The 27347-nt window shown below is 37.0% G+C and overlaps 1 protein-coding gene across 2 annotated transcripts in view; it reads left to right on the top strand.

The window, feature by feature from the left end:
* Positions 1 to 26643, top strand: part of KIDINS220 (kinase D interacting substrate 220) — a 76174-nt gene extending 49531 nt beyond the window's left edge. Inside the window, exons 23-29 of one of the 2 annotated variants that reach the window (XM_059842844.1) lie at positions 4375 to 4553; positions 7637 to 7863; positions 11990 to 12100; positions 19282 to 19422; positions 21202 to 21300; positions 22161 to 22409; positions 24265 to 26643. In XM_059842844.1, the coding sequence (XP_059698827.1) occupies positions 4375 to 4553; positions 7637 to 7863; positions 11990 to 12100; positions 19282 to 19422; positions 21202 to 21300; positions 22161 to 22409; positions 24265 to 25533 (2275 nt within the window). In that variant the 3' untranslated portion in view covers positions 25534 to 26643. The remainder of the gene's footprint in view (positions 1 to 4374; positions 4554 to 7636; positions 7864 to 11989; positions 12101 to 19281; positions 19423 to 21201; positions 21301 to 22160; positions 22410 to 24264) is intronic. The other variant, XM_059842845.1, reaches the window with a different exon arrangement.
* Positions 26644 to 27347: the final 704 nt, after the last annotated feature.

Raw genomic sequence — 27347 nt, 5'->3', positions numbered from 1 at the left:
ATTTTCTAGTTTTGTGTTGCTCAGCTTCAAACCTGTAGAAATTTTTTTCTCATTTTTAATGACAAATTATTTCATTATTTTAAGCAACATTTTTGGCTTCTACTATATTGAGAGGAAAAAATTAAAAAGCCCATGATAGATAAAACATGACGTGCCTTCATGCTCATGCCTTCTGTTGCTCTATTACTTAATAGCAAGTAATTAAGTAATTTGCTTTTTATGAAGTGAGAAAGTTAAATTACTCTTGTCCATGCAGTTGCTTGCTCCTGTAAAACACAAGAAGAAAAAAATATTAGGTGTGCAAAGATCAATTTTAAGCATTTCTTTGTTTTTACCTTCAGGGAGAGAGATTTGGAAAGAGCAGAGAGAACAGCCCTTTGGGGTATGAAGGCTTGTAATGAAGTCAACCTTCTATCAATGTGGGAACAGCAGGGCTGTGCTCCATGAGCGAGGGTGAATCGGGAGCTGCAAGGCAGGCACGGCACTGTGAACAAGGGAAGCATCCCTCAGTAGCCAGACAGGAAAAGCAGAGCAGGTTCAGTGCTGGACCAGGGACAGCCAACAGCCCTGTGGTGTGTGGCCACAAGGCACAGCTCAAGGCAGGAAGTTAAGCCAGTGGTCAAGGTCAAGACCAAAGGTGCATAGATGTAGCTCAGAGGAGGACCAAGGGCAAAGGTCTGAGCTTAAAAGCTGTTCTTAGCTCAGGCAGGAGAGCCCTGCAGTGAGGCTCCTCACAGCTCTTGTCAGCACAGCCTGGTTACTCAGCTACACTGGGTTAGAGGCAGCCTGCCCCAAAAGCCCTGGCTGGGGGAAGAGGTGGGTAAATCCTTTTGACATATTCCAAGGCCTGACATAACCAGTGGCATAGGCAATGTGGGCACCTCCAGTGCAGCCTCCAGTGCGGTTTAAGGTGGGTAATTTTGGCTGTTGCCATTTTGCCAGCACCTAGCAGGGTAGTGAAGGAGATGGTCAATAGGTGCAACAGCTTAGCACCTTCCTCTGAGCTGTGCTGGCAACATTCAGTGCTGGACACACTGTCAGACTATGGCTGGTTATTTTCTAAGTCAGTCATGGAAGTACAAAGTGAGCATAATTAGAACAAATGTGAATCTAATTTACAGAATGAAAGATAAGATGATGTGCCTCTGTGTACTTGTACGAAATTGTCTATATTTGAGGAAAAAGGCAGGAACAATTCATCGTTGTTGCAATGTAACTTACTCCCGAATGAAAGCAGTTTTTAATTTCAGCTGCTTATGGAAAAACGATGTGAAGAGTAGTGGAATCAATTTTTAAGGTTTGCTTCAATCAATGAAATGTTTTGTTTTAGCTTCATTCCTTCTAAATTCAAGTAGTTTCTCCTGGAAACAAACAGTCTGTAACACTGACACTTTCTGATGTTTCTGATTTACAAAATAATTCTTTTGCCTCAGGAATCTAGCCCCAAAATGAAAAAAGTGTGTTCACAGTGCTTTTTTTTTTAGATCTGCATGCTTGTATTTTAGAAAAAGTAACTTCTAAAGTGCTTTAAATGCTAACCTTTTATTTTTTTATCTGAGAAGTGCAGGCACGTATGGTTTTTGTGGCTCTTTGCCAAAAGATTATCATTTACATAAATATTTCTTTCAAAGGCGTAGTTTAAGACATTGAGCTCAGGAGGTTAGAATAGAGACTTCAATCTGCACACCAGCAGTGGGCTATTGGCTTCTGAACAGTAGCTTTGTTCATCGCATTCGGAACACTGTTCGCATTCAGACTTAAGTAGAGCTGGCATTAAAAATCAGCTAATTTGTTTCATGTGATTCATCAGCTGTGTGTTTTATTTAAATCTATGTCACATTCTCTTTTGGCTTTTTATTTTGTAGATTGAAGTGTTGAAGTAGGCCACTCTTTAACTCTTCAGTTCCTGACTTGAAAAGTGACTTAATTTTTACTTTTCCAGTGTTGAACTCCTGTCTAAAATACAAACAGTAAATATATATAACAAATGTATTTAACTAAAGTGTGCATTAAGGATCTTGTTTTTTTTTTACAATCTGATGCTTGATTTAAAACATAAACATTTACAGTCAGTTTAGTTGTAGTTTTATATAAGGCTAAATAGAATAATGTAAGGTAGTTGCTAAATATTAGTGTAAAATATGCATTTCTCAGATTCAGTGAAGTATTAAGGTTTTTTACAGGTTCTTATTTTTTTTCTTTTTGCCCTTCGCTCCTTGAGGTTAGGTCTACTTTCAGCTCCTACTAGATTTCTTTGAACTCTGCCAGAGAATGAACTGTACCCATTATTTGAAATTGTAACCTTTGAGTGTCAAGTTTGTCTTCTCACAGAAGCACCACCTTTTATTCTCTTAAGGCTGGAGTCTGAAGTCTTACATTCATTGAACTTCCCTAAAGTGGATAATCCAGCTGCCATCTGGACAATGTCTCATAACAATTTGTTCTGCAGAACCTTTGTTAGAATAGGCTACACTTGCTTTTATGCTTTATATTTGTTACATGTTTCCTGTGACCTCTCACTGTGAATGAAGTTATTCACAGACACTGTTTATGACAGCATGGTATGGCAGTATCCTCTGTCTGTTAGGTACATGGTCCATTGTTTCCTGGTCAAATTTATAGGAAACAAATTACAGGAGCTGTTTGTTAATTCTGCTCTTAGTATGTGGCTAGAATGTGGTAGAAGATCAGATTGAAAGATTACCGCAGCTGAAATACATTTTTAGTGCAACAGAGTCGCGCTTACTTCAAGCATGTAGCATTGAGTCTTAATTTTTTTATTTTTCTTAACATTAAATGCTATGTATTCTGTGTAAATGTGCCACTTTTGTCTCTAGAATAATCCCATGGTACATAAAATTCTACTCTCTGTGGAGAATCTAAAAATAAAGATAAAAAAGATTGTTGCTTTTAAAAAGCAGACAAATTGTGAAATAGGGTAAGATTGTTCAGCTAATGGTGGACTTAGTTCATTAGCTCTCTTAAAAATACAGTTCAATTGCAACCAGTTGGGGGTTTCTTTTAAGTGCTTTTTTTCTTTTCAAAGCCACAATGTGATTGTAAATTTATTTAATGTAAGAGATTGCTGGGGTACTGATGATTTACTTAGTGTGCCTGAGTCTCCTGCCTCCCTTCCCATCCATGCATCAGTGCACTCATTTCCCCCATGACAGCATTGGTAGTTGCCTTAGCTCTTCTAATTGCCCAGTAGTTGGAGAAAACACTTTCTTGTTTCTATGCTGCTTTCTTCTTTTAAGCAAGTTACAGCAGTTCACAGAGCAGCAAACACATCTATGCTGTTCCCCTTTATCAGGGAGTTGTAGTCCTAACATGTCATTGAAAAGAGACATTAAAAATCATAATTAATTTTATATTTATATGAAGTTTGATGGGTTTTTTTTCTCCTCATAATTTTTTTCTATTTTTACTTTATGTACAGTGTGGTTACTTCACTGGTATCCATATGGAGTGGTGTCACAGTCACTTTATAGCCATTACTGTAACTGTGCTCACTGTTCTCAGTGCATTCTTTCACTGTTTACGTATTTATTATGCTGGGTGTGAGTAATTTTCCATTTTAGTAATCTTTAATATAGATTATCATTTCTCATTTGATATATGATACCAGTACTATGAGATGAAACATCAAGTAAGATAGGTCCATCTGACCAACAGTGTCAGCCTCCATGACTTGCTTGGTAGGAGCTTTTCATAAACTTCCACAAGACTAACATTTAATCCTACTTGTTCCTTCCTGAAACTCCCCTTTATACTACTGCTCACAAAACCCCCACTGTTGCTTGACAATAGTCATAATGCATGAACAGTCCCTTACATTGATCATGTCTCATGGTTTTGTTGTTTTCATTTGTTTGTGGCTTTTTCTTAGAAGGTGAATTGCTTGAAAGCAGGTGGTTGTTTTCCCACTTTTTACAATGAATGCACAGTTAGATTTTGATCAGCTTCTAAGATGCCTATTCCTGTTACAAAAAGTTAGTTTAAAAATGAGATTGTTTTTCCCATGGAATTTCTGAATTGGGTATAGGAATTTGAATGGGTGTTTGGGGTTAAAGTTCACAAATGTTAACTTCCCCTTACTTGAGATTTGACATTACTGATGTATGGCTTCTTTGCCATTTCTCTGAAGCATACCATTAGATCAGATTGTTCAGCAGTTTAAGGTTTTTTGCATGTTAGAAAACGTTACATTGCTCTTTCTGCAGACAGAACAGCTCTTTATGGGTTCTCTTATTTTTCAGAGAGCAGGAAGAATGGGTGCAAGTGTACTAGTATTTCACCCTAGAATATTACTTTGTAAACTGAAGTCATACGCTAATAAATATGGTTTATGATGTATCTAATTTCACCCCCCAGAATTTCAAAGAATATTCCTACAACTAAAGATGTTGAACCTCTACTTGAAATTGATGCAGATATACGGAACTTTGAAGTATTTTTATCCTCACGAACACCTGTCCTTGTTGCACGTGATGTAAGAACCTTTTTGCCTTGTACAGTGAACTTGGATCCCAAGCTACGAGAAATCATTGCAGGTGAGTATGCTTTCAAATAAATGGAAAATGACAAATCTCTTACTTATTTTAAGTTGAGCTACTTGGCATGTCACACAGAACACTCATTTGTTCATCAAATCATACCTTCAGATTGTCTGATTTGACTTCAGGAAGAGGCCATTCAGTTTCACTTAATAGTTTTGCTGTAACACCCAGACCATCCTGGACTAAAGCTTCTCTTTTGGAGGGTGAAGTCCACTGTTCTTGCTTTGCAGAGCACTTTAGGAGATGGAAGAAACCAATACACACAACGATATTTTAGTAGAAGAGATGCAAGTTGACTTCAGATCTTTGTTAACAATTTTGAAAGTACATGTAAAACCCTGTAGAAATTAAGTCAGTGAAACAAGGTTTTCTCCAGGCTGGAGAATTCCAACTCTTTCAGCCTTTCCTCCTAGGGGAGTTGTTCCTTAGAGTCTTATAATGGCTTAGGTAGGAAGGGACCTTAAAAATTATCTAGTTCCCACCCCCTGTGATGTGCAGGGATACCTTTCACTAGACCGGGTTGCTCAGAACCCCATCCAGCCTGGTCTTGAACACTTCCAGTGTTGGGGCATCCATAAGTTGTCTGGTCAATCTATTCCAGTAGGTCACCACCTTCATGGTAAAGAATTCTAAACCTACTATCAGTTTGTAGCCATTCCCCCTTGTCCTGTCACTACGTACCTGTAAATAGTCTTTCTCCACCTGTCTTGGAGGCTCTCTCCAGATGCCAGAAGGCTGCAATTAGGTCACCCCAAAGCCTTTTCTCTGAAAAATCCCAATTCTTTCAGCCTTTCCTCATAGTAGAGGTGCTCCCTCCCTCATCAGTCATCTTTGTGGCCTCCTCTGGACTTGCTCAAATACATTAATGTCCTTCCTGTTCTGGGCATCCCAGAACTGGATGCAGCACTGCAGGTAGGGTCTCACCAGGCAGAGGGGCAGAATCCCCTCCCTCACCTGCTGCCTACACTGCTTTGGATGCAGCCCACGACACGTTTGTCTTTCTGAGCTACAAGGGCACATGGCTGGGTCAAGTCCAGCCTCTTATCCAGCAGCACCTCCAAGTCCTTCTCAGTAGGGCTCCTCTGCATCTGTTCATCCCCAGCCTGGATTGTTACTGAGAGTTGACCCAGCTCAGGTGATCTTATTAAACCTCATAAGATTCCCATAGGTTCCCTTCTTGAGCTCGTCCAGGTCCCTCTGGATGGCATCCCATCCCTCAGTTGTGTCAGCTGCACCACTCAGCATGGTGTCATCTGCAGACTGGCTGAGGATTCACTCATCCATTCATGTCAATAATGCAGATGGTAAATAACACTTGTCCCAGTATGGACCCGATGGACACTGCTTGTCACTGATGTCTGTTGGCACTCTGAGCCATTGACCATTACCCTCTTCATACAGTTGTCCACACCCAATTTCTTATCTGTGTTACAGTCTACTCATCAAATGTATCTCCAGTGTAGAGAGAAGGATATTGTGGGGGACTACATGAAAGCTTTGTAGAAGTCCAGATAAATACAGATATCTATAGATAGATATCTATCCAGAGAGATATCTCTAGCCCTTCCCTTGTCCACTGATGCAGTCACTCCATCACAGGAGTTAGTCAGGCAGGACTTCCCTGTGGTGAAGCTGTTGCTAGCTGTCTTGAATCACCTTTGTCCTCCATGTACCTTGGCAAAACTTTCCTGAGGATCTGGTCCATGATCCTCAGACGCGAGGCTGACAGGTCGCTAGTTCCTGGGGTCCTCCTTGCTACTGTTTTTAAGAATTTGCTATCTCTCCATCTCTTGATGTAGAGGGCAACCTCTCTTCCCCTCCTTCCTCTCCTGTCCCATTTGAACAGCCATCAACAGTTGCACTCTAGTCATGGGATTCATCCACCAAGTTTCTGGAATGGCAGCTAAGTCACAGCTTTCTGGCAGCTCAGTGGCTTCCAACTCCTCCTGTCAGTTGCCCAGTCCATGTGCACTGAGGTGGAGGCACCTCAGCTGTGCTGTCAGCTGTGTCACCTTCTTAGAGGAGCACCCTTTAATTCCTTTGAAGTATTTTAGTGGTGTTTCCCTGTTAGATTTTGTTACCTCAGGAGTTTCTGCCTCATCTCCATAAGACTTTCAGTGGAAGAATTGTTTCTAATGTCCAACATGAATGTCCCCTGGCACAGGTCCCTTTTGCCTGTTACAGGGAGAATACAGGGTCCCCTGGATCTTGGCTTTTTTCTGGTGGCTGTTCTGTCTCAGGGAGGCCAGAGCATGGTTCCAGCAGTCTCTGTCCTCTGACTCGCTCATGCTTCTTAATCTTTCTGCTTCCTTACTTAACTCTTGCACCAGGCTGGATCAGAGTTGTCTCCCTGGTCGTGTCTCACACAGGTGTTGTCTCTACTACCATCCAACACTGGTGACAGGCTCTGGCCTGGATGGGAGCTCTGTCTGTGTTGTCACATCCTTTCTGGTGGGCGCAGAGGACTATGGGTTTGTGCCTTATGTGGATGCCATATCTGAGCTCCTTGTGAGAGGATGATGACCACCAAGGGGGCTCACCTCTTGGGTAGGGTGACTGCACCCTTTCCTGCGCCCTGGCCACTCAAACTACCATGTCACTCTCCCTGGGCTGAGGGTTGTTGGGGACCTTTTTTTCCTTGGCAACTCCCAGGTCTCAGTAGCACCTGCTGTGAGAGGATTGACAGCTCCTGGTGGATTAGAAGAAGTCCCTGTGTGCTGAGATTTGTCACTCTGCCATTGTACAGACCAGCCTTGGAGCAGCTTCTCTTGGAGAATGACTGTTAGGTTCCTTTATGCCACATTAAAAAAAAAAATCTAAATGTTTAGAGAGATTTAATGTGCTACATAAGTTTATGTGATAAACCATCCAAATTTCTTAAGGACTCCTGTGTAGATGTGATCATCAAGAGAAATCAACCAAATCCAGCTGAAATTTGACCTTCTTGATGTTCTATTTGATGAGCTCTGATTGGAGTTAAATATGCAAAAATATACTGTAGTGAATTGGCAAACAAATAAAAACTTTTCCAAATACTTCAAGCAAAATCATATTCTTGTTACCAATTTATTTTTCAGATGTTCGTGCTGCAAGAGATCAGATGAATATTGGAGGACTTCCTTATCCCACCTTGCCTTTACATGAGGCACCTGCTAGAGCAACATCTCTGTTCAGTCAGCCTTCCTCAGCTTGCTCTTCTACAACCTCTTTCAATGGGCCTTTCAACAGTGGAGTTTTGTCCCCCCAGCCTCACAGCAGTTACTATAGTGGTATGACAGGACCTCAGCACCCCTTTTACAATCGGGTAAATAATCGAGATCCAATTAACATTCTTCTGATTTAGTCTGGTAATACTGCAGATGTCATCTATTAAATATTAAAATACCCATGCAAGTTTTATTTAGGAGTGGAGAAAAGTCCAAATGCAGACAAATTCTGCAGTTATGTTCAGTCACTGTTGTTTGGGGAAGAAACATGGTAAATGGCATCAAGAAAACAAATTACAAAGGAGAAAAAATAATTTTGAGACACTGCTCATTTGTTGGATATTGCAGGGCTTTTTGGGTTGCTGGTTTTTTGTTTGTTTTTGTTTTGTTTGGGGGTTTTTTTTGGTGGTAAATTGTGCTCAGTTTTTCACAGACGTTGGAAGGCATCCCGTCTTTTTTTGGTTACTTTTGTTAAAACATACAGAAACTCAAGTGGGGAGATGGATTATGAGAATGTATGTCTGTCTTCCCTTCTGTCTCTTTTTAAAGTTATTCCATGATCTTTTCCCTAAGTTGGTGTTGTACTAGTTTAAAGGAATTAACATGAATTGCACAAAACATACATTTTTGAGCTATTTGTGGGCCTCAGAAAACATAGTCCTGGGAGTGGCTCACGTGAAAATTGAATTAAATGCTTTACTTTATAGTTGAAGAGTGTCTATAAGCTTTCTGGTTTTGTGGGATGTGTTCAGTATTTTTAAACTTTATTTTTAATTTTTTTTTCTGTAGTACTGTCATGAAAAAAACCACAGAGAGCTGATGAAAGTCATAGCGTACTTCTATATACAGGAAACAGCCTCAACATTAAGTAGATACGACTGTAGATAAACATATAACCTATTAAGGTGAAAAGTAAATTGAGTTATTCATAAATCAGTGTGTGTTAACCAAGGCAAAAAAATGTATATGTAGGCCAGATCTTTTAAGTTATCTATTCTAAAATGATTCTTATATACCTTCAAGACATTGACAGTATGCTGTTTTGTTGAAAATAACGTAAAATAACATCTATTTTGAAGTAGTCCAACGCTGATAAATGCTTGACACATGAATATTTGTGTTGATACTAACTCAGCTTAGTCCAAGTAGCTGTTTTGTTGGAAGCCCTGTTTTTGTGTCTTTTTTGCCCTGTTTTGTGTTACTGTACATGACAAGGTTTAAAGTCTGGAGTGATAAACTGTTGAAACCTGTATGGAGTTTTTGGCTCCAATAAGCATTAGAGAAATAATTATTGATGAGTCATAAGCTGTTCTTACAAAGAGTTTATTTGTTCATTTGTGTTAAGGCTTTTAGATGTGCTTACTTTTTTGCTGCTGAAAACTAAAATGCTTCAATTTTGACCTCTCTCACTGGAATTTTATACTACCCTTCTAAAGTATAATTGTTTTTAGTGTGTCACTTAATAAATATTGTCAGAGAACTGTATTTGTTACTCTGGACTCATAAAGGTACTGTCATGAACACCACATACTGAGATGAGTGATGAGAAGCTTTTAAAAGTAGAATTCATCCTGAAAAACTGTTTCCTTCAGCACTTTCAATCATATTTCATTTCTCAGGTTTTTGTAAAAATGGTGTTTAAAAAAACCAATAGCAACTCCCCAGTAGATGTTTCTGAGAGAGGTCTTGGATACTGGTATGACACAACACAATGGATTCAAATACTTCTGTTTAAATGGCTGGATTTTATTCAAAAACACCCTCAGTTCTGGGGATATGTGCCATATTCTGACCAGTAAATGGTTCCTGTACTATTGTCTTTAAGCATTAATTTATGCTTAAGAAAAATCCCCTTCAGCTGTTGGGGAAAAGACTTTATTTTTGGAAAATACAAGTTTTTTTATTATGTATGTTTCTTCTTTTTTCTTTAGTTTCTCCTCTGTTATAGACCTGGAACTTCCAGTGATGTAATCTATTAATTTTTGGTTTAAAACCCAGTTCTCCCTCTGGTTAGCTGTAAAGGGAAGATTATGGTCCCATTTAGAAGCTCTTCAGTTTAGCACTCTGGCTTGCATATAGGTCTAAGCTGGACATATGCTGTTTACCACAGTTTAATGGCCTGGCTGAAAGCTGAATTCAAGTTCAGCTTCTCAAAATTGCTGCTGTCATGGATTATTGTGGAGATGATGTTTCTTACAGGGAAGGTCAGAGCTGTAGGCAAGTCTAATTGGGATTTCCTGGGTGGGAGAAAGAAATGTGAGGGGTTTTTTTGGTGGTGGTTTTTTTTTTTTTTTCTTGTTTTACAAAAGAGGAGAAAATTTTTTGATATCTTGAACACATAATGTTTTGCTACATCCATTAAGCTTTGTAGGCTATCTGCAGACTTGAAGAGCAACTCTGCACTGGTTTTTGCCCAATATATATTTATATTGATCTCATGTTTTCATGATACCTGTATTGTACTTCAAATGAGGATTGAGTCTGAAGTGCTTGGCCTGTAATGGAGAATTAATTCCACCATGGGGAAACAGTGGGGTAGCTGAAATGGGCCCAGGGGTTGATTAGAAGTTATGAGAGGATTTTGGGATAATTGCCTTAGTGGACAGATTTTTTTTTCCATTGCTTTGTAGTCTGATATCGTGCAACCAGCAAGCTCACTGTGTGTTTCAGAGAAGAGGCTCTGCAGTGAGAACTGGGCACTTGAATGCAGTTTGACTGTTAAGCATTTCATGCTTGGGGGTTTTCCACATGGTTTAAGCTGTTAGTGGAAAACTGAAGCATTAAACGATTCTATGGTATTTTCTGGAAATTAATCTCTTCCAAAAATAGGTTTGTATTATTTGTAGAATGTGCCTTATGACAGAGGAATAGTTTTAATTCAGTGACCTTCCCTGCATTCTATACTAGCCAAATAATGTAGAGGCAAAGGCTAGGTAACCAAACTTCCCCAATTAGACTAATGGTTACAATGAATATTGTGTAACTTCATATGTTGAAAAAGCATATGAAATTTTTGTGGTAATTATGTGAAAGTGCTCAGAATCTACCTCTAGCAGCTAAGAATATCGAACCACTTTTATTTTCCATAAAGTGCTTGAAGTTGTAGCATATGCTGTCTACATAAATGATATACTCAGAAATTAAACTTGAATTTCTCAGTTCATTTAGAGCTGCTTCTGAATACAGAAGTTTTTAAGTCCTTATTGGCAAATCTAAAGTGGAATATTTCAACAAATTTTGCTCCTTCCTCATAGATTCTCCCTTTAGTCATAGAATTATTTACTTTATACTGAATTTGGTGCTGTAGACTAATCAGAATCTTGTCATGTGCAGAAACACAAATCAGACAATATGTTCTCTTGTGAAGTATCTGGATAATGCAATTTTGAAAATGCTGCACATAGAAACATCAGAAATCAGTAATGCAGCCATTGTTTTGAGATTTCTTTTAGGTTTTTATGATGTTTTGTTGGTTTTTAGATTTTGGGGGTTTTTTTTGGGGGGAGGAGTTTTATTAAGAATTGGGTAATGAGTTGAAAGCAATGAGTGCTGTAATTCTGCTTTTCCTAAAGTCTAATATAACACTGTCCCTTAAAATGTTATTTGTATTGAACAACATGCATTAATGTATTTCCAGCAAAACAAAACTCCAGTACTGTCTGCTCTAAGCATCTGTTCATATGTTTATCAAATCTAGTGTTTGTGGAAGCCCTCAGGTTTGGTGCCACAAATATGGGAAGTTCTAGTGATGCTCTTATGTATCACACTTCTTATTTATTTGGTTCAATTGTCTTGGCTATTACAAATGACTCAAAGTTTTACTGAGCACCTGATTTTTAGATTAGAAGGTCCGAGAGTGAAATTGTCAGAATTATTGTTAAATTATCCTTTTCCCATATTGAAAGCAGACGTTGGAGTGTAGCTACCAAAACCATTCTGACTCTGTTCCTCCAGAAAACTATACCAGAGCACCCATTGGCTCGGAGGGAAAAAAAAGGGGTCATTTGCTGAGTGATTTTGAAGAATTCACTCCAGAGCTTTTGATTGAATTCTGTTTAATGGTTCAATGCAAAAGTAAAGAAAGCTATTAGTAATTGCTCTTTTTTACTTTATGAAACTCAACTAGAGGATGTGTTTTGTTGTAATGATTTTTATTTTATTATTACATTTTGATTTGTGTAATTGTTTGTCCCTTTTTTGTTACACCTTTTTTTTTTTCCATAGCCATTCTTTGCCCCATATCTTTACATGCCAAGGTATTACCCTGGCAGTTCTCATCTCATCTCACGTCCACCACTAAAAACGAGTTTGTCCAGAGATCAGAACAATGGCCTAGTAAGTATTTTGAAGGGTAATTCAAATACTAACCTAGACAATAAATATAGTGAGTAATGAAATTGAAGGTTATTAATGATGGTTCTCTGTTAGACAAGTATAAGCTTTATATTATAAATATTTTAAGCAAAGGTTTTACTAACATGTAATGTAAATGTATTTTGTTTTAACTTTAGAAATTCCTTACAGAGGAAGACCAATTCTAGCATCCATGTATAAAGATTAGAGAAGAATGACCTGTGATACTGGCAAAAAAATATATTAATGAAAATGCCAACTGTACTATAGTACTAAAATAGATGTAGTGATAGAAGAAAAATGAGAAAAATGAGTGCTACTTGTAAATTTATATTAAATTTTTTTTAATAATGTGTCACAAATTCTTTGTACTTGGAGAAGATAAAATTACATCCTTTAATATTGTAAATAATGCTAGAAACTGGAAGACCATATTTAAATGTTAAAAGAAATATATTTAATATTTAAGTAAAACAAAATACATTTTATCTGTTTTTGCAAGTACATATAATTCAATTTTACCTATCAGAAGGGCAAAACTAGCAGACTTTTCTAGCTTCCTATAGAATAATAAATTTCCTCTTTAACAGTATTTATTTTACTGACAGATGGCTCTTCAAATGGAATTATGAGCTGAGGAAAGATAAAAAAGTAAAAGCCTCATTTGTTGGTCGCTTTAATTCTAGGGTATTGATACAATGAGCAAAGCTGTTAAAAGTGGTAAAAGCTTTAATCACTTAAAGAAAACAAATATGTTTCTATTGAATTATGTATTATTGTGAGATCATTCTCATTCACTGTTTACTTCATAATTTTTGTTGAGCCCTTGATCATTTTACCCAAACCATAATATTTTGTTGTTGTTAGGATGTTATCAAGGAGGATGCTGATGAGGGGCTTCCTTCACCCACAGACCCCTCAATGGTAAACGAGTAGTCATGTGGTGTGGAAATTTTAGCATCTCATTGCTTTTTCAGCAGTAATGAGTCTGCATTAATCATAACTGCAGTTCACTAACACTGCATCAGTGGCTTTGGTGGGCAAATAGAGTAGTTGAAAACTAATGTAGTTCGTGAATGAATTTAAAAGCTAATATTTCACTTGTAAGATGTACTCTGTTTTCCCCTGTAGTTTTCCCCTTGCCTTTCTCAGTAGCTGTGGTGAGCTTTCAGTCAAGTGTCGTGGTAGCTGAGCAGAGTGTAGAATGACAGCTGGTCATTCAGTGCTTAAGTTTTAGAATTAATTGTGTTTTTCTGCTTCAGTCAACTCTCTCTCCCAAACCTACTTCTTTAGTTGGTGACATAAAGCTATTGCAGGTAACACAGCTAAGGCAGCTTTGATAGAAATGGAAAATAAAACATTGCTGGTCATAACTTATTCATGAGTCAGAATGTTACCTTTTCTATGACTTGTTTTGTTTTATCCTAAGTATTCATACTTAGGATGTCACCTTTATGGTATATGTTTTAACTCTAATTATAGTAATCGTGTTTTATACCAAAACAAGGAGTTTAATGTGACTGTCATGATTCTCTTAATATTTGCTGCCAATAGTTTTTGGCAAAAGTTATACTTTGATTGCATTTACTTTTTCTTTTAGTAAATAATTGCAAAAATGTCTTTCTACTGTTGTGCAATGAAAAAATAATCAAATCCCACACAGATTCCAAACTCTATTTAACTGTACATAACTTTCACTGAGAAACCACATGTGTGCAGTGCAGTGGAAAAGGTATGCTAAGTTTCTCTCTCCCAAGTAATTTTTTACCTTGTGTGAAGGGGTGACTTTGGAGTAATTTTTCCTTTGGTAACGCCATCCTTGTGCTTGATTCCTTATATCATTATGCCATTCTTTTCCCAGACCTTTGAGGCTTGCCAGTGCAAGGAAAATTAAGGACTTGCTATGAAGTGTTAGCATGGTGGCTGAGGACTGTGTGTCTCTGTGACAAGGCACACAAGCCTGGAAAAGTGGGATTTAGTCTTGGAGCAGAGTAGTGAATGAGTTCCAGCAGCAGGATTGCAACTGGGTGCCTCTTCTGCTTGCTGCTGAGTGTTTATCTTAATGAACATTTAGGTGCAGCTTCAAACAGCAGTTTAAAAGACTCCTGTAAGTTAAGTAACCTATTGCCTCTAAGTGAGAAAATACAGGAATTAAAACATTAAAAAGAAACTTCCTTTGAGATAATGATAATGGAAGATTTTGTTAGATCTGGTTTTTAATTTAATTTATACTATTGTGAGTCTGTAATGCAGCGTTTCAAATCATATACTTTTTTAAGACTTAGCATTATTTAACCTATGGTGTAAATCTAAAACTTTGAATTTTTTTAAAGTCTCTTGGGAAGTTGACAAGAAGGTTGTTAGTCAGGATATGATATGCAATGTCTTATCAGGGTTTCATCTACTCTAAATCCACTTCTTTTGTCAACTTTATTGAATTTTCCATGAAAGGAAACAATATTATGTTTGTGTTATGTGCTACAATTTTCTGTAGATGATGGGTACAATAATTTCATCCAGCTATTTAGGTAGCTCTTAATTGATGGGTCGTTGCTACTGTATAAGTGATCCAACTTATTAAATGGTTTGGTGCACACAAAGTAATTAAATAAATGAAAAAAAACCTGCACAAAGTAGTTAATGAACACCAAGATGTGTAATTGGTTTGGTGATTGAAAACAAGAGGAGCATGTAGAATCAAAATTGTCTTTCATGCTAAACTGGCAAGGAGCCAGGAATGTTGCAACTCCTGTGTAAAATAGAGAATAATCATTGTTTTGAATGTTTGAGTCATAACAGAGAGAAAAAACAGGATTACTCAGGAGTATAATTTTTTTTCACACAGATCATAATTTCTGCTTATTGCATGAGTTGACAGAGCTGTGTGGAGGCTGTTATGTGATCTAGTTATGGGTCTGCTGTTGTTGTCAGTCTGATGTTGAAGTGACCAAATTCTGAAATTCCAAACACCATTATTAGTCTCATAATATTTGTGTAAGTCCAGGTTAGCTTAGTAAAAATCAGGAATATTTTGAGTATAGTCATGCTGTATCAAGCATTTTACTTTAGCCACCTTCTATACTTAGATTCTGTTGCTGATGATAAAACTTGTCTGTCTCAGACCATAGTTTACTGTTCTTTGCTGAATGGATCAAAACATAGATGTCAAACTGGTAAGCTGACCAAATACCATCTATATAAGTTGTATCAGCATGAAGGCACATTCAAATTTTAGGTTATCGGCTTGAATCACTAATGAAAATAGTCTTAAGATGCCAGCCTTTGACATTTGTGATGGAGACAAACATGCATTTCTGCTGGTTTTACTGTACAAATGCTTATTTTTTAATAACTGCAAAAACTTCTAGAATGCCCTTTTGAAGAGTTTGTAGGTGGATTGCAGTGTTACCAGTCATGGAATGGTTCACAGAATCCCCTTTATGTTAGAAATCAAACTAGCATTAGCAGTGCTTATCTGTCATAAACTTGATTTTGTGCTTTTGTTTGCATTGTTAATTTTGACTTCTGAGGAAGTAGCTTGGTCCAATATAATTACTTTGTTTAAATACATTTTTTCATACTGCACTGAATATAATCCATTAAGACTGTAGTATTATGTGTGCTTTGAATGAGGACTAACATGGCCCAGAGCGTGTAGTATAGGTAAACATAGAGTACTTCTTAAGAAGTACTTTTCAAAAGTTTGAGCATGAATGAAAATGTAAAGCATGGGAGTTTTCTTACAGATTTTCCAGTGCTTTTATGTAGCATTTTTGTGCTTGGAATATTTGTGCTTATAAGAAATAACTTTTTTATTCTGTGGGTGGTGCTGGTTTGTTTTTGGGGCTTTTTTGGGCGGGTGGGGGTGAGGGGCGTTGGCAGATTTGGTTTGATAGAAGTTTGAAAAATTATTTGAGGCACATTGGTAGTATGATGGGATCTTGAGATGGCAGGAGAATGTTTAATGAAAAGGAGGATTTTCTGTCAGAAACAATCTAAAACCTTTATGAAAACCAGAATCTAGCGAGTGGTTTTTTTACAAATGTAAAACAGAATAGTCTGCTCATGAAAATAGTATTTGTATAGCATATCCTAAATGTATATTTTGAAGACCTATTTTAAAAGTTTCATCCCATTATGAAAATATACTGTGTCTATAACCCTGATTTCCTGTTTACTTCAAAGCATGTTCTCCGTATGTTCAACCTTTGTGATGTCACTTTAAGCTGTTGTTTCTTTTAATTCTGTTTTGTCCTTTTCTCAAAGCTGTGTAAGTCTGAGTTAAACAAAAACAGACAGGTACAGCCACTTCTGTGAATTCTCATTCACTTGTTTCAGAGTCATTCCAGAAGCTATCATACTGGTGCTTCATGCTGGGCTGTCTGTAAACTAATGCTCATTACTAGCCTTGAGGTTTGTTTTGACAAGCTGCTTTTAGCTTTTGCATGGCAAATACTTTTCAGACTAATGTTCTCTAAGCATCTCTAACAAAACCACTAAGGCTGAAAAATGTGTCAGTTTAAGTACAGTTTTAATTCACTTACATGATGACAATATCCCTAAAGCTATTACATTACTTATTCTTCAGAGAGTGCTTTTCATAAAGAATGATTTGGATTAATGTGCATCTATTTCAAACAGTTCACACTTTAACAAAAATAGTCTAAATATTTCAGCTTTTATGTATCTTTTTTATACACTGAAAGCAAAGTTTCTAAACTAGGTCTTAATGCATGCAGAAAGAATTGCTTGTCCTTGATTGTTAGAAAAATATTTTGATCTGAACGAGAATCTGTTAAATTAGAACTGTTTAAAACTTTTCTTCATTTATTTCTGGGTATATCATAGATATTGTATTTGATGGATTCTGAGAAGAAAGGCAGTTGCTAACACATGTTGCGTAGGGACCATTTATTTTAGTGGTACCACAAAGTAATTTTGGCTGTAACAGTTTCTTTTATTTTAATTGATAATCCTTCTTTCAAAAAATAATTAAGATTTGAATAAACTTAGATAATACATCATCAGAGACAAGATACTAACTCAGGCCTATAGTAAATAGTGTGTTTATGAGGAAATAATGGATCAAACTGGTATTGTGAAGAAAAACCCACAGTGATCTCTTAAAGAGGAAGATTAAAGATGTTCATACAAGAAGTAGATGATAAATAGATTATGGGTGAAGCTTCATTCTGTCATTTTCATCATTTTGATGATTGGCTTATATCCTTGACATGATACAGATTTTAGATATGCTAAAAATCAGACTAAATTAAGACCTAGACATTGCAGTATCTGAAATGGGGCTGGCATGTCCTCTAAAGGGATACCAAGCCCTAGTTTAAGTGCCTAGCCTGAAGTGGAACTAAAATGTTTAATTTTTCTGCAGCAATTTAGGTAGATTGCCTTCCCAGAAAACGGGATATATCTTTTGTTTGTTTATTATCCAATTGACATGACACTAAAAAAAATAGGACTGGTTAAAGAAACAAGGATTGGTGCCCCAGCTATTTCCAGGCAAGTGTGTGAACTGCCAGGCTCAAATTCCTTACAACCCCCAGTAGTGTTCCCAAATGAAGCTGATAGTTACACTCTTTAAAGTCCATTTCAAGGACATCTGGTGGAGAGCTTTGGGGGAGTTACATGTAATATTACCTAAACTTTGAAACTTAGACTAGCTTGGGTGAGGAGTGTGCCTAGCTCCCCAGATCAGGATATCTTTGATAACAATTAAGTCAGAACTCTGAGGTTGTAGATAATAGGGTTTTGGATTGCTGCCTTGGAATTACTAGCTGAATAAATTATTTGTAAATATCCTGGTTTAGATAATTCAGATGAGGTTAATGGCATTCTCTGTGATAACTCTTGGTTTTCACAGGGATGGGGATCTAGTAATTTGGTAATTTATCTAGTAATTTATATTAATTCTGAAAGATTAAACATCTTCCAAGTAATTAAATAAAAATGGGAGACAATATTACAACTCCAAAACCAGACTTCATTGGTGATTAGAAGAAGAAAATAACACTTGATTAACTGGATAGTCAAAATGCACTTTTACATCCCAGGGCTTGTGCATGTAATAATGACTTCTGAGCTTAGAAGCTCTTTGCATCCTCCCAAAATGAGCTTGGTGCACAGTCTACAGTGCTGCACCCAAATCTTCATTTTAAGAAAAAAGGGAAGGTCCAGCCTCCCTCACAAGTGGAGAGCATACAAATATTTTTTAACTGATAGAAGTGATTCTGATTTTGCTTTTTGGAATTTGGAATCACTAATGTAACTACATATGTTCCCATCCAGGGGAAATGTGGTTTTTTTTTAAAGAACATACTGCCTTAATATACTGTCTACCTGCAGATGCATTTGTTTTAGTTTTCCACCCTTTCTTTGAAATTCCCAGAAGCTGGCAACAATGACAGGACTACTCTTGTGTTACAGAGCTGAATAATTATAAATAATTTCTACCTGAAGCTTGTCCAAGTTTGGGGTACATGAGGCATCCTCATAGTATCTTGTAGGGCATTTGCAGTGCTGCTGTTTCAGTACTGTGGTACACAGCCCATTGTCTGATCTTGCATAAATAAGATAAATAAAGGTTCATCTGGAGGAACCTCTGGAAAATGAACAGATATTGGTAAAATTATTGTTAAAATTAATCCAAGTAGTTGAGGAGTTATCTTTGTTTTGAGTGTCTTTGAGTTTTAGGTCATCTTTGTCTGATAATAAACCAGGAGATTTTAAGACAGAAAAATCTAAGTTGTATCTGCATTATTTGAGAAAAAAAACCCCAAACATCCCAAAACCAAAGTAACTGCTAAAGTTAGGGGAAAACTTGTGAGTGAAACTGCATTGTAAATTGATTAACCTGTACTTAATATTTCTGATTTTTATGTTTCTTTACTTAAAATTATGTAAGAGGGTTATTTTGTCACAAAGGCAGGACTCAAGGCACTGTTTTTTTTCTCCTAGAAATACATATAATGAATGTTTCCCAATATATATATTCTGATAGTAATTAAAAATGCCTGTGCATTCTTATTCTCATATCTTAATTTTAAAATATAGTTGAACACAGCTTGATTTGTGTTAGTGTGTATTGTGAATTTCTGGGTGTACTGAGTACTGGAACAAGTCTTATGTGCACGTTTTCTCACTTACAGGGAGCAGGCACAGGGTCAGCCACAGGAGTATCCCATGTATCTCTGAGCACAATGAGTGTGGAAGCTGTGTGTGAGAAGCTAAAGCAGATAGATGGTCTGGACCAGAGCATGCTACCTCAGTACTCTGCAACTATAAAAAAGGTATCAGCTGAATTTCATTTGTGTGTTTAGTTCCTAAACATGGAGATACACAAGGAGAGGAAAATACTTAGTTACCTCTTTTCTTGAAAATGTTTATTAAAAACATCAGACATTAAAATAACATCCTAAGTTCTGTGCATGACAAGTTTGGAGGACATTTTACTACCAGCATTCATTTTTCAGAGAAAATGCTCTGTTGAAAAGGACAAACACTCAGAAGTATAAATGCTGATAAGACTGGTTATTCTGAGAAAAGAAGCAAGAAAAATGTTTTCAAAATTGCCATGTGTAATGAAAAAATAAAAAGGGTTGCAAATGTCTTCTATATCTAGGTAGCAGTATCCCTTACTTTTTCTATGTGAAAAATTGGCACATCTCTCCTGTCGTAAATGAGTGGCAAAGATGGTTCCATTTCTTTATCACAGTCCACATATGTTTGCTTCAGAAAAAGGTCACTGTATATTTTTCTGTCTCTCCTCTGTTCTTTGATAGATACATTAACACTGAATTGTTTTTTACTCTTGAACTTTTTTTTCACCATTCTGTGTGCTCTTTTCTACAAAGAAAGAAGGGGAAAATATGAAGGTTGTCATTAGTGTTTTTGCTGAGCTTACTTTACGGAACCTCTCGTATCTTAAATAATATGGAAGGATTTGATTCAGGGATTAAGAGACAGGTTTTTCATAGGAAGCTTCACCAGAGTTACTCAAAGCAAGAAGTAGAATGCTAGATTGCAGGTCATTAAGTGAAGCTGCAAAAAATTTTAGTTGCTTCCTTTGCTCCAGACTGAAAGAAAGATGTGCTCATCAGTTATCCCTAATGAGATTCCTCTTATTTATATTCTTGCATTGTAAGAATTACAAAGGATATTATGCAAAAAAGAAGGAAGAAAATGGCTCAGCCTGGTCTTTTTCCTGGTTTGACTAAGACCATCTGTTGGGATATGGATACAAAATCATTGAGATCCCTCAGTATAAGCAGAGCTCTCAACTTGGGTCTTGCATTTTCTGGCTGCTCTCCTAAGACATGGTTTCTCTTTTACATTCTCTCTACACACTGATGTATGGTATAAAGAGAAATGCCTCTTGTTGTTAGGTAATGAAAATGGTTCTGTGTTGAATTTGGTGCTTTTGGAAGTTAAGCACTATATAAACATGCCGAATGTGAGGAATATAGATCTTGTTGAAGCACTTCTGTGTTGATCTCTGATTGATGATGAACATTAGAAAGATGTCTAATCTTCTATCCCTGGGAATTTCTGATGATGGGAGGAATGTAAGCCTGTTTTATGCAGAGAGGGAACTTAATGGAGGCAGTACTTGATCTTAGATGCCTGAAGCCAGGGGTCACATGCTGCCTGGGACTTCATTGTCTGATTATCTTCAAATGCTTGGGTGTCTGCAGTCCATTTCTCTTCCGAGTTGGAGAAATATAAGCACATCAGTGTGGCTTATTGTCTCTGAAATTTTCCACCATTTACATGTTATTTCCTTATGTCTGTATATAGGACACTATCATATTGCCCTTTTTATACACATTTTTAATGGATTTAATATTTCCATTTTTTCCATGACACATAAGTGTTTCTTGTCCATCAGCAATTATCACTAAATATACTTCTATAAAAACATACGGTTTTATATAGAATTGGACTTACTAGTGACTTTGGGAAATTTCACTAGTAGTCTGCATCCAGCTTTACCTTGACCTTTTTAGTCTGTTACTGCCGTGCCATAATTCTTGTATCCATAATTTACATTATTTAGTTGTATTTTTTAGGCAAATATAAATGGCCGTGTCTTGGCTCAGTGCAACATTGATGAACTGAAAAAGGAAATGAATATGAATTTTGGTGACTGGCATCTGTTCAGGAGCATGGTAAGACTTTCTGTTCAGTGTTCAGGTCATCATAAATTAGTCTTTTTTAATATGAGTCTTTCTTTCTGATTGCTTCCTTATTGTCATCATCTTTAAGTTTGTAAGTATTGTCTTAAAGCATGAATGCATCTGCTATTTGTTACTTTGTCTTTTTGTATTAAGCACTAATGAGTAACTGTTTGCTTGTGAATTTGCATCTTAATTGATTGTAAACTCTTAAGTTTTTTATCTCCTTTTTTTGTGGGATCTGTTTTTTCCTGCGTGGGTTCCCTTTTTGAAATTTGCTTATTTTAATGAAATGGTCAGAACTTAAATCTTTTTTTAAATCTCTGTCCTACTGTTGAAGTTAGTCAGGGAATTCAAAGTATATGTAATAATAAGTGCAAGGAATTGGGCAGGCAGGCTGTTACAGTGAGGGTTATGCATCACAGAGAACTGGGTTTTCTCTTAATTATTTTTAGACTATTGCCAGTTTTCATTCTTGAAATAACAGTGTGTCTCTCAACTGTAAGTCAGTCTTGAAAACACCAAGAATTACATGATGAGATTTATTGTTAGATATGAAGTGTTCGGTTTTGCTTTAAAATTTGTAATTTATCACTTACTAGTTTTACAAGAATTTTAGTATTTTTGTGGCATGTGGGTTCTTTCAAGAGTTTGAGCAGTAATAAGAATAATTTGTAAATACAAGAAAATTAGCAAGTGACTTTTCTACTTTTTCACAGTCAAAACTGCATATACAGGTACACGTTTACAGCTGTGAATTCCTCATTCTTATTTTTAATGGGATCTTTGTTTATCAATTTTGAGAACTTCTGTTTATGTAATTACATTTAAACTGTCTCTCTTTGCTTGTTAAGATACTCGAAATGAGAAACTCAGAAAATCAGGCTGCTCAGGAAGATCCTCGTGGAGCAGCGGAGCACGGTACAGCTGCAGTTCCTCACAGTGACCTTACTCGCCGTCCTGGCCACAGCACCGAGCTGCCTCACACTGAGCTGACAGGCCTTGCTGGTCAAGCTCCCTACACACTGAACTTCAGCTTTGAAGAACTCAACACAATTGGTCTTGATGAAGCTCCTCCACGCCATAGTAACTTAAGTTGGCAGGTATTTAATAGAGAAATGTGTTCTGCTTGCTTACCTGCATGGAAAAGAGGTTTTTTTACAGGCTTGCTATAGACAAGTCAAGAAATAAGTCTCTAGGATAGTTCAGATGCTTTCGGTTCTCAGTCTAGGTAAAGCCTAGTTCTGCAGAGATGTAAACTCTAGCCATACTCTGAGTTGAAGTCTGTAATTTTTGCCATCTGAAAACTAACTCATCTGTTCCAGTAATCACTCTTCATGGCAAAAAGCCTAAAGCTATCGTGCTTTTCTCATCTAGCCTAGGCTTCTGTATTTTTGTATTATTCAGGCTTTGTGTATGAAATATTTTAGCTATGTGCTAACCATTAGCCCATTCAACAAATGTATTTGTTAGGTTTTTGAAAATAGACAGTGCTCCATGACATCAGAACCTTGTCCTTACAATGCATAATCTCTTCATAAATTCCAGAACTGGCATGCTTCTCCAGCTGTGGTTTCTGCCATAGGTTGTGGTCAGTTTTCTTCTGTATCTTATGAAACCATGTGAGGTGTTAGGTTTTCATCTGTCTGTCCTTAAAAAATATGGCTAATCAGTTGGTGGCTAAGTAGTGGTTAGAATTTAAAAAAACCAAACAAAACAGGAAATCCAGTGGGGTGAACCCTTTTCATCTCTAAAAGTAAATTATAAAATCTTGGAGGTGCAACAAAATAAAAAGACACCCCAAATTCCTAACCATAGGAGATACTTTCCGTAATCAACATTGTGAAAGTGAGTTTGGGATAAATATCCCAGAGATAGATTTCTATCCCAGATACTTCTGAGTGTCTGCATGCATGCCTGTGCATGTTTGTAGGATACTAATTACCCTTACTGCCCATTTCCATGGAGTAGCAATGTATGATTTTCTAGACCAAAGTGGCATTACATTGATGTATTTGAATAAACAGTGCTTCTGATGCCTATATCTAAAGTTGAATCAAAGGAATGAGAAAGGTGGTTTGTCCTTAAGATAACATTAGAATTCACCTGTTAGAATCTTTTAAGTCAGTATTGACTTGTATTTCAGCTTCTCAGTTGTGGTGAGTTGGCCCTGGCTGGATGCCAGTTGCCCACCAAAGTTTCTTTATCACTGCCCTCCTCAGTTGGGCAGGGGAGAGGAACTATAATGGAAGGCTTGTGGGACAAGATACGGGCAGGGAGAGATCGCTCAGCAGGGACCATCATTGGCAAAACAGACTGCGTTTGTGGAAATTAGTTTAATCTGTTACCAATGATGTCAGAGTAGGGTAGTGAGAAATAAAACCTAATTCTAAAAGCAGTCATGGGGGCAAAGGGGGTTATGTTTGTCAGAAAACTGATCTTTATGAAAACAGTTATATGCAATGGAATTTTGCCAGGATATATTGAAGTATGTATGGTGAAGGTCTTATAAAGATGTTTTTGGGATTTGTTCAACATTTAGATTAATTCTTGCTGTCTTTCTAATACACAATGCAAATTTTGTAGATGTATGAAATGTGTTAGAAAAGCCCATCTTCACATACAAATCCAGTCTTTATAATTATATGCTCAAAAGAGTTGGTCTCAAATGCACTGGATAAAATGTTTGTTTTGTGGAAATTTTTCCTTATGGGAACCAATAATAGGAATATTTTCTCAGTTTAGTTTGTGTGTGTGATTCCATATATATGTTTATAGTAAGCATGTTTAATTATAGTGTTTACAGTTTTACTTGGATAATCTTATTTGCAGCAATGAAAAGAATAATTTAAGTACATATTTAATGCTCTGAATTATTTCATGTAAGAAGATTGATAAACATAAAAATAGATAGTTCATTTAACTGTTACCTTTTTCTCTTCTTTTTTTTTTTTCCAGTCACAAACTCGTAGAACTCCAAGTCTTTCAAGTCTTAACTCTCAAGATTCTAGTATCGAAATATCAAAGCTTACAGACAAGGTACAGGCAGAGTACAGAGATGCATATAGAGAGTATATTGCTCAAATGTCACAGTTAGAAGGAGGGGCCAATTCTACCACAGTAAGTGGGAGGTCCTCCCCTCATAGCTCAAGTGCTTTCTATATGGGCCAGAGCACGTCAGGGGGCTCCCTACACTCCAATGCAGAACAGGAAAAAGGAAAAGATGGTGAACAGAAACAGGATGATGGAAGAAAGTCCTTTTTGTTGAAGAGGAATGATGTTGATTACAGTACTTCAGGTGTTTCTACTAATGATGCATCTCCTTTGGATCCTATAACTGAAGAAGATGAAAAATCTGATCAGTCTGGTTCCAAGCTTCTGCCAGGAAAGAAGTCTTTGGAAAGAACAAGTATTTTCCAGGCTGCAGATTTAAAACTTAAGGGAGTTACTCTCCGGTATCAGAAACTTCCCAGTGATGAAGATGAGTCAGGAACTGAAGAATCAGATAATACTCCACTTCTTAAGGAAGGTAAAGATAAGAAAACAGATATCAAAATAGAGAAGCAGCCCAAATCTCCAGAACACGGTTCTGAACCTATTAGAACCTTCATCAAAGCAAAGGAGTATTTGACAGATGCACTTCTGGATAAGAAGGATTCGTCTGACTCTGGCGTAAGATCCAATGAAAGTTCTCCAAATCATTCCCTCCACAATGAAGGAGCAGATGATTCACAGCTTGAAAAGGCAAATCTCATTGAGCTTGAAGATGACAGTCACAGTGCAAAAAGAGGAATTCCACATAGCCTTAGTGGCCTTCAAGATCCAGCTGTGGTTCGCATGTCTATTTGCTCAGAAGATAAGAAGAGCCCTTCTGAAAGCAGCCTGATAGCAAGTAGCCCCGAAGAGAGCTGGCCAGCCTGCCAGAAAGTCTATAATTTAAACAGAACCCCTAGTACAGTCACCTTAAATAACAACAGTGCACCGAGCAATCGAGCTAATCAAAATTTTGAAGAAATACAAGGTATCAGAGATCCATCTCAAATTATCCTGCACCCTGGCTCAGGTTCCAATCCAACTGCAGTTCAGAATGAGAACCTGAAGACAGCTGCTCACAAGCGAGGCCAGCGTTCAAGTTATACCAGGCTTTCAAAAGATTCATCAGAGCTCCACACTGTTGCAGCCTCAGAGGGGGCTGGGTTTGGAGAAGAGAGAGAAAGTATCCTGTGAAAAGCAGCCGGGTTGAAAAGAGTATGCTCATGAATTGTAGCTTGGAATTCTTTGTCAGTCTGTGGTTACATTTATCTCTGTAGTTCAAGCTTTCAATATTTTAAAAGAAGGCCTAGATTATTTTCAGTCATTTTTTCTGAAAGGAGGAGTAATTTTTATCAAGCAACCTACTTCAGATCTTCCCCACATATAAAAGCAGTAGTTGTCAGCATGGAAAATCGGTTCTTTGTTAAAACACTGTGCAAAGGTTTGGTCAGGGGCAGATTTTACAGAAGAATGGTTTAATTATGAAAAGTACAATATGATTTTGCTTTTCTCTTGGGATATGTATTACTTATCCCATCTAAACATTCCGTTAATTCTCCATATTTGCAAATAAAGTTAATGCTGCCCATCCTTGCCATTTGGTGCTCAAGATGCCAAAACATCGAATAGCACAACCTTACCAAACTTTGCATTAATTTATGAATTAATGTGTGCAACATAAATTACATATGTTGAAATCTGAGTGTTAAGGTACTTGTTTGGCTATATGTACGCTTTTGCTCTTTGTATGTTCAGTAGTTACTGTTGAATTTGTGAACTTTGGCTAGAGTGGTAATAAGGTTTGTAAGGAATGTTGTCTTGATGTGTCACTGGAATTGGCAGTTATTTATAGGGTAATACCTTATCATTGACTTAGTGGATCCATTATTTATTATAGGTACACAGTTTTGCAGTCCCTGATTAGATGGTCTCCGTAGATGCAGCCACCAGATTAAAATACTGTAAGGATAAAGTATGAATATGATAAAGTATTGAATTTATGAAGCATTTGTGGCTGTGTGGTTTTTCCTTGGTACAGTGTTTATCATTTGGTTATGGAAAGAAAAATAAGCAGTGTTTGCCATTTTAAAACTAATGCATATCTTTTGGAATCTTGTCAAAGCTGTTCTCCAGCGTCTTTATTTCTGAAGTACAGTGTTTGAAGATTTTTTTATCATCTAAGTAATGTACCTGAATGATGTTACAGCAAATACTTGTACTGTCCAGTGAAATCTGCATGGTTTTGAGGAAGAATTGTTCAAGCTAGAGTCTGCTAATAGGAAGAAAATAAAAAATAAATTGGCATGTTGGGCTTGTGTCCAAATTTCTTTTTATTTGCAGTACTTTGTTTCTTCACTTGATAAAAATGTTAAATCCGTGTTTTTATGGGTTAAGTACTTCACAGATTCAATTCTTTAACATGCAATAAAACAATATACTTTTTAGTATAATGCTAAATAAGTATAGAAATACATTTGATAAATGAAATTGCCAAAGCAGACATTTCTAAATTAAGTGCTGTGAGCTGCAGAGAAGTGGACACCTCTCACTAGTCAGAGCAGTATTCCTGCTGTTTTGGCAGTCACATGTGCTGGTAACTCTGCACAGCTTTGCTTGTATCCCAGTGCATCTCCAACCAGATGCTTCCCAAGGGACCTTGTGGTCTTGGCCTTTGTTTTCCAAATCAAGAGGATGCATTTCTGTGCCAGAGTCAGCAGAAGTCTTTCTGCCTTTATCTAGGCTCTCTATTTTTTCAGTCCGTGGATACAGGACCGGAGATGTGATCTGTACATTTCTGGATTTGGTTGGTATGTTATTTGGGTGAATTATAATTTACTCAGTGTTACCGAAGTACTGGAGACTTGTGTGCACTATTAGAGTAATAGTTCAGCCAAAAAGCCTCCCAAAACAAAATATGAAGCCCCAAAGCCTGCTTCATAATAGTTTGCCAGATCTTTGGGAACAGTTTTTTGGGCTGGGTTCTTTGTCTTAAAAATAAGAGTACATTA

The sequence above is a fragment of the Haemorhous mexicanus genome, chromosome 3 (assembly GCF_027477595.1).
Source record: "Haemorhous mexicanus isolate bHaeMex1 chromosome 3, bHaeMex1.pri, whole genome shotgun sequence".
Lineage (NCBI taxonomy): Eukaryota > Metazoa > Chordata > Aves > Passeriformes > Fringillidae > Haemorhous > Haemorhous mexicanus.
This window is presented reverse-complemented; position numbering and strand designations above follow the sequence as displayed.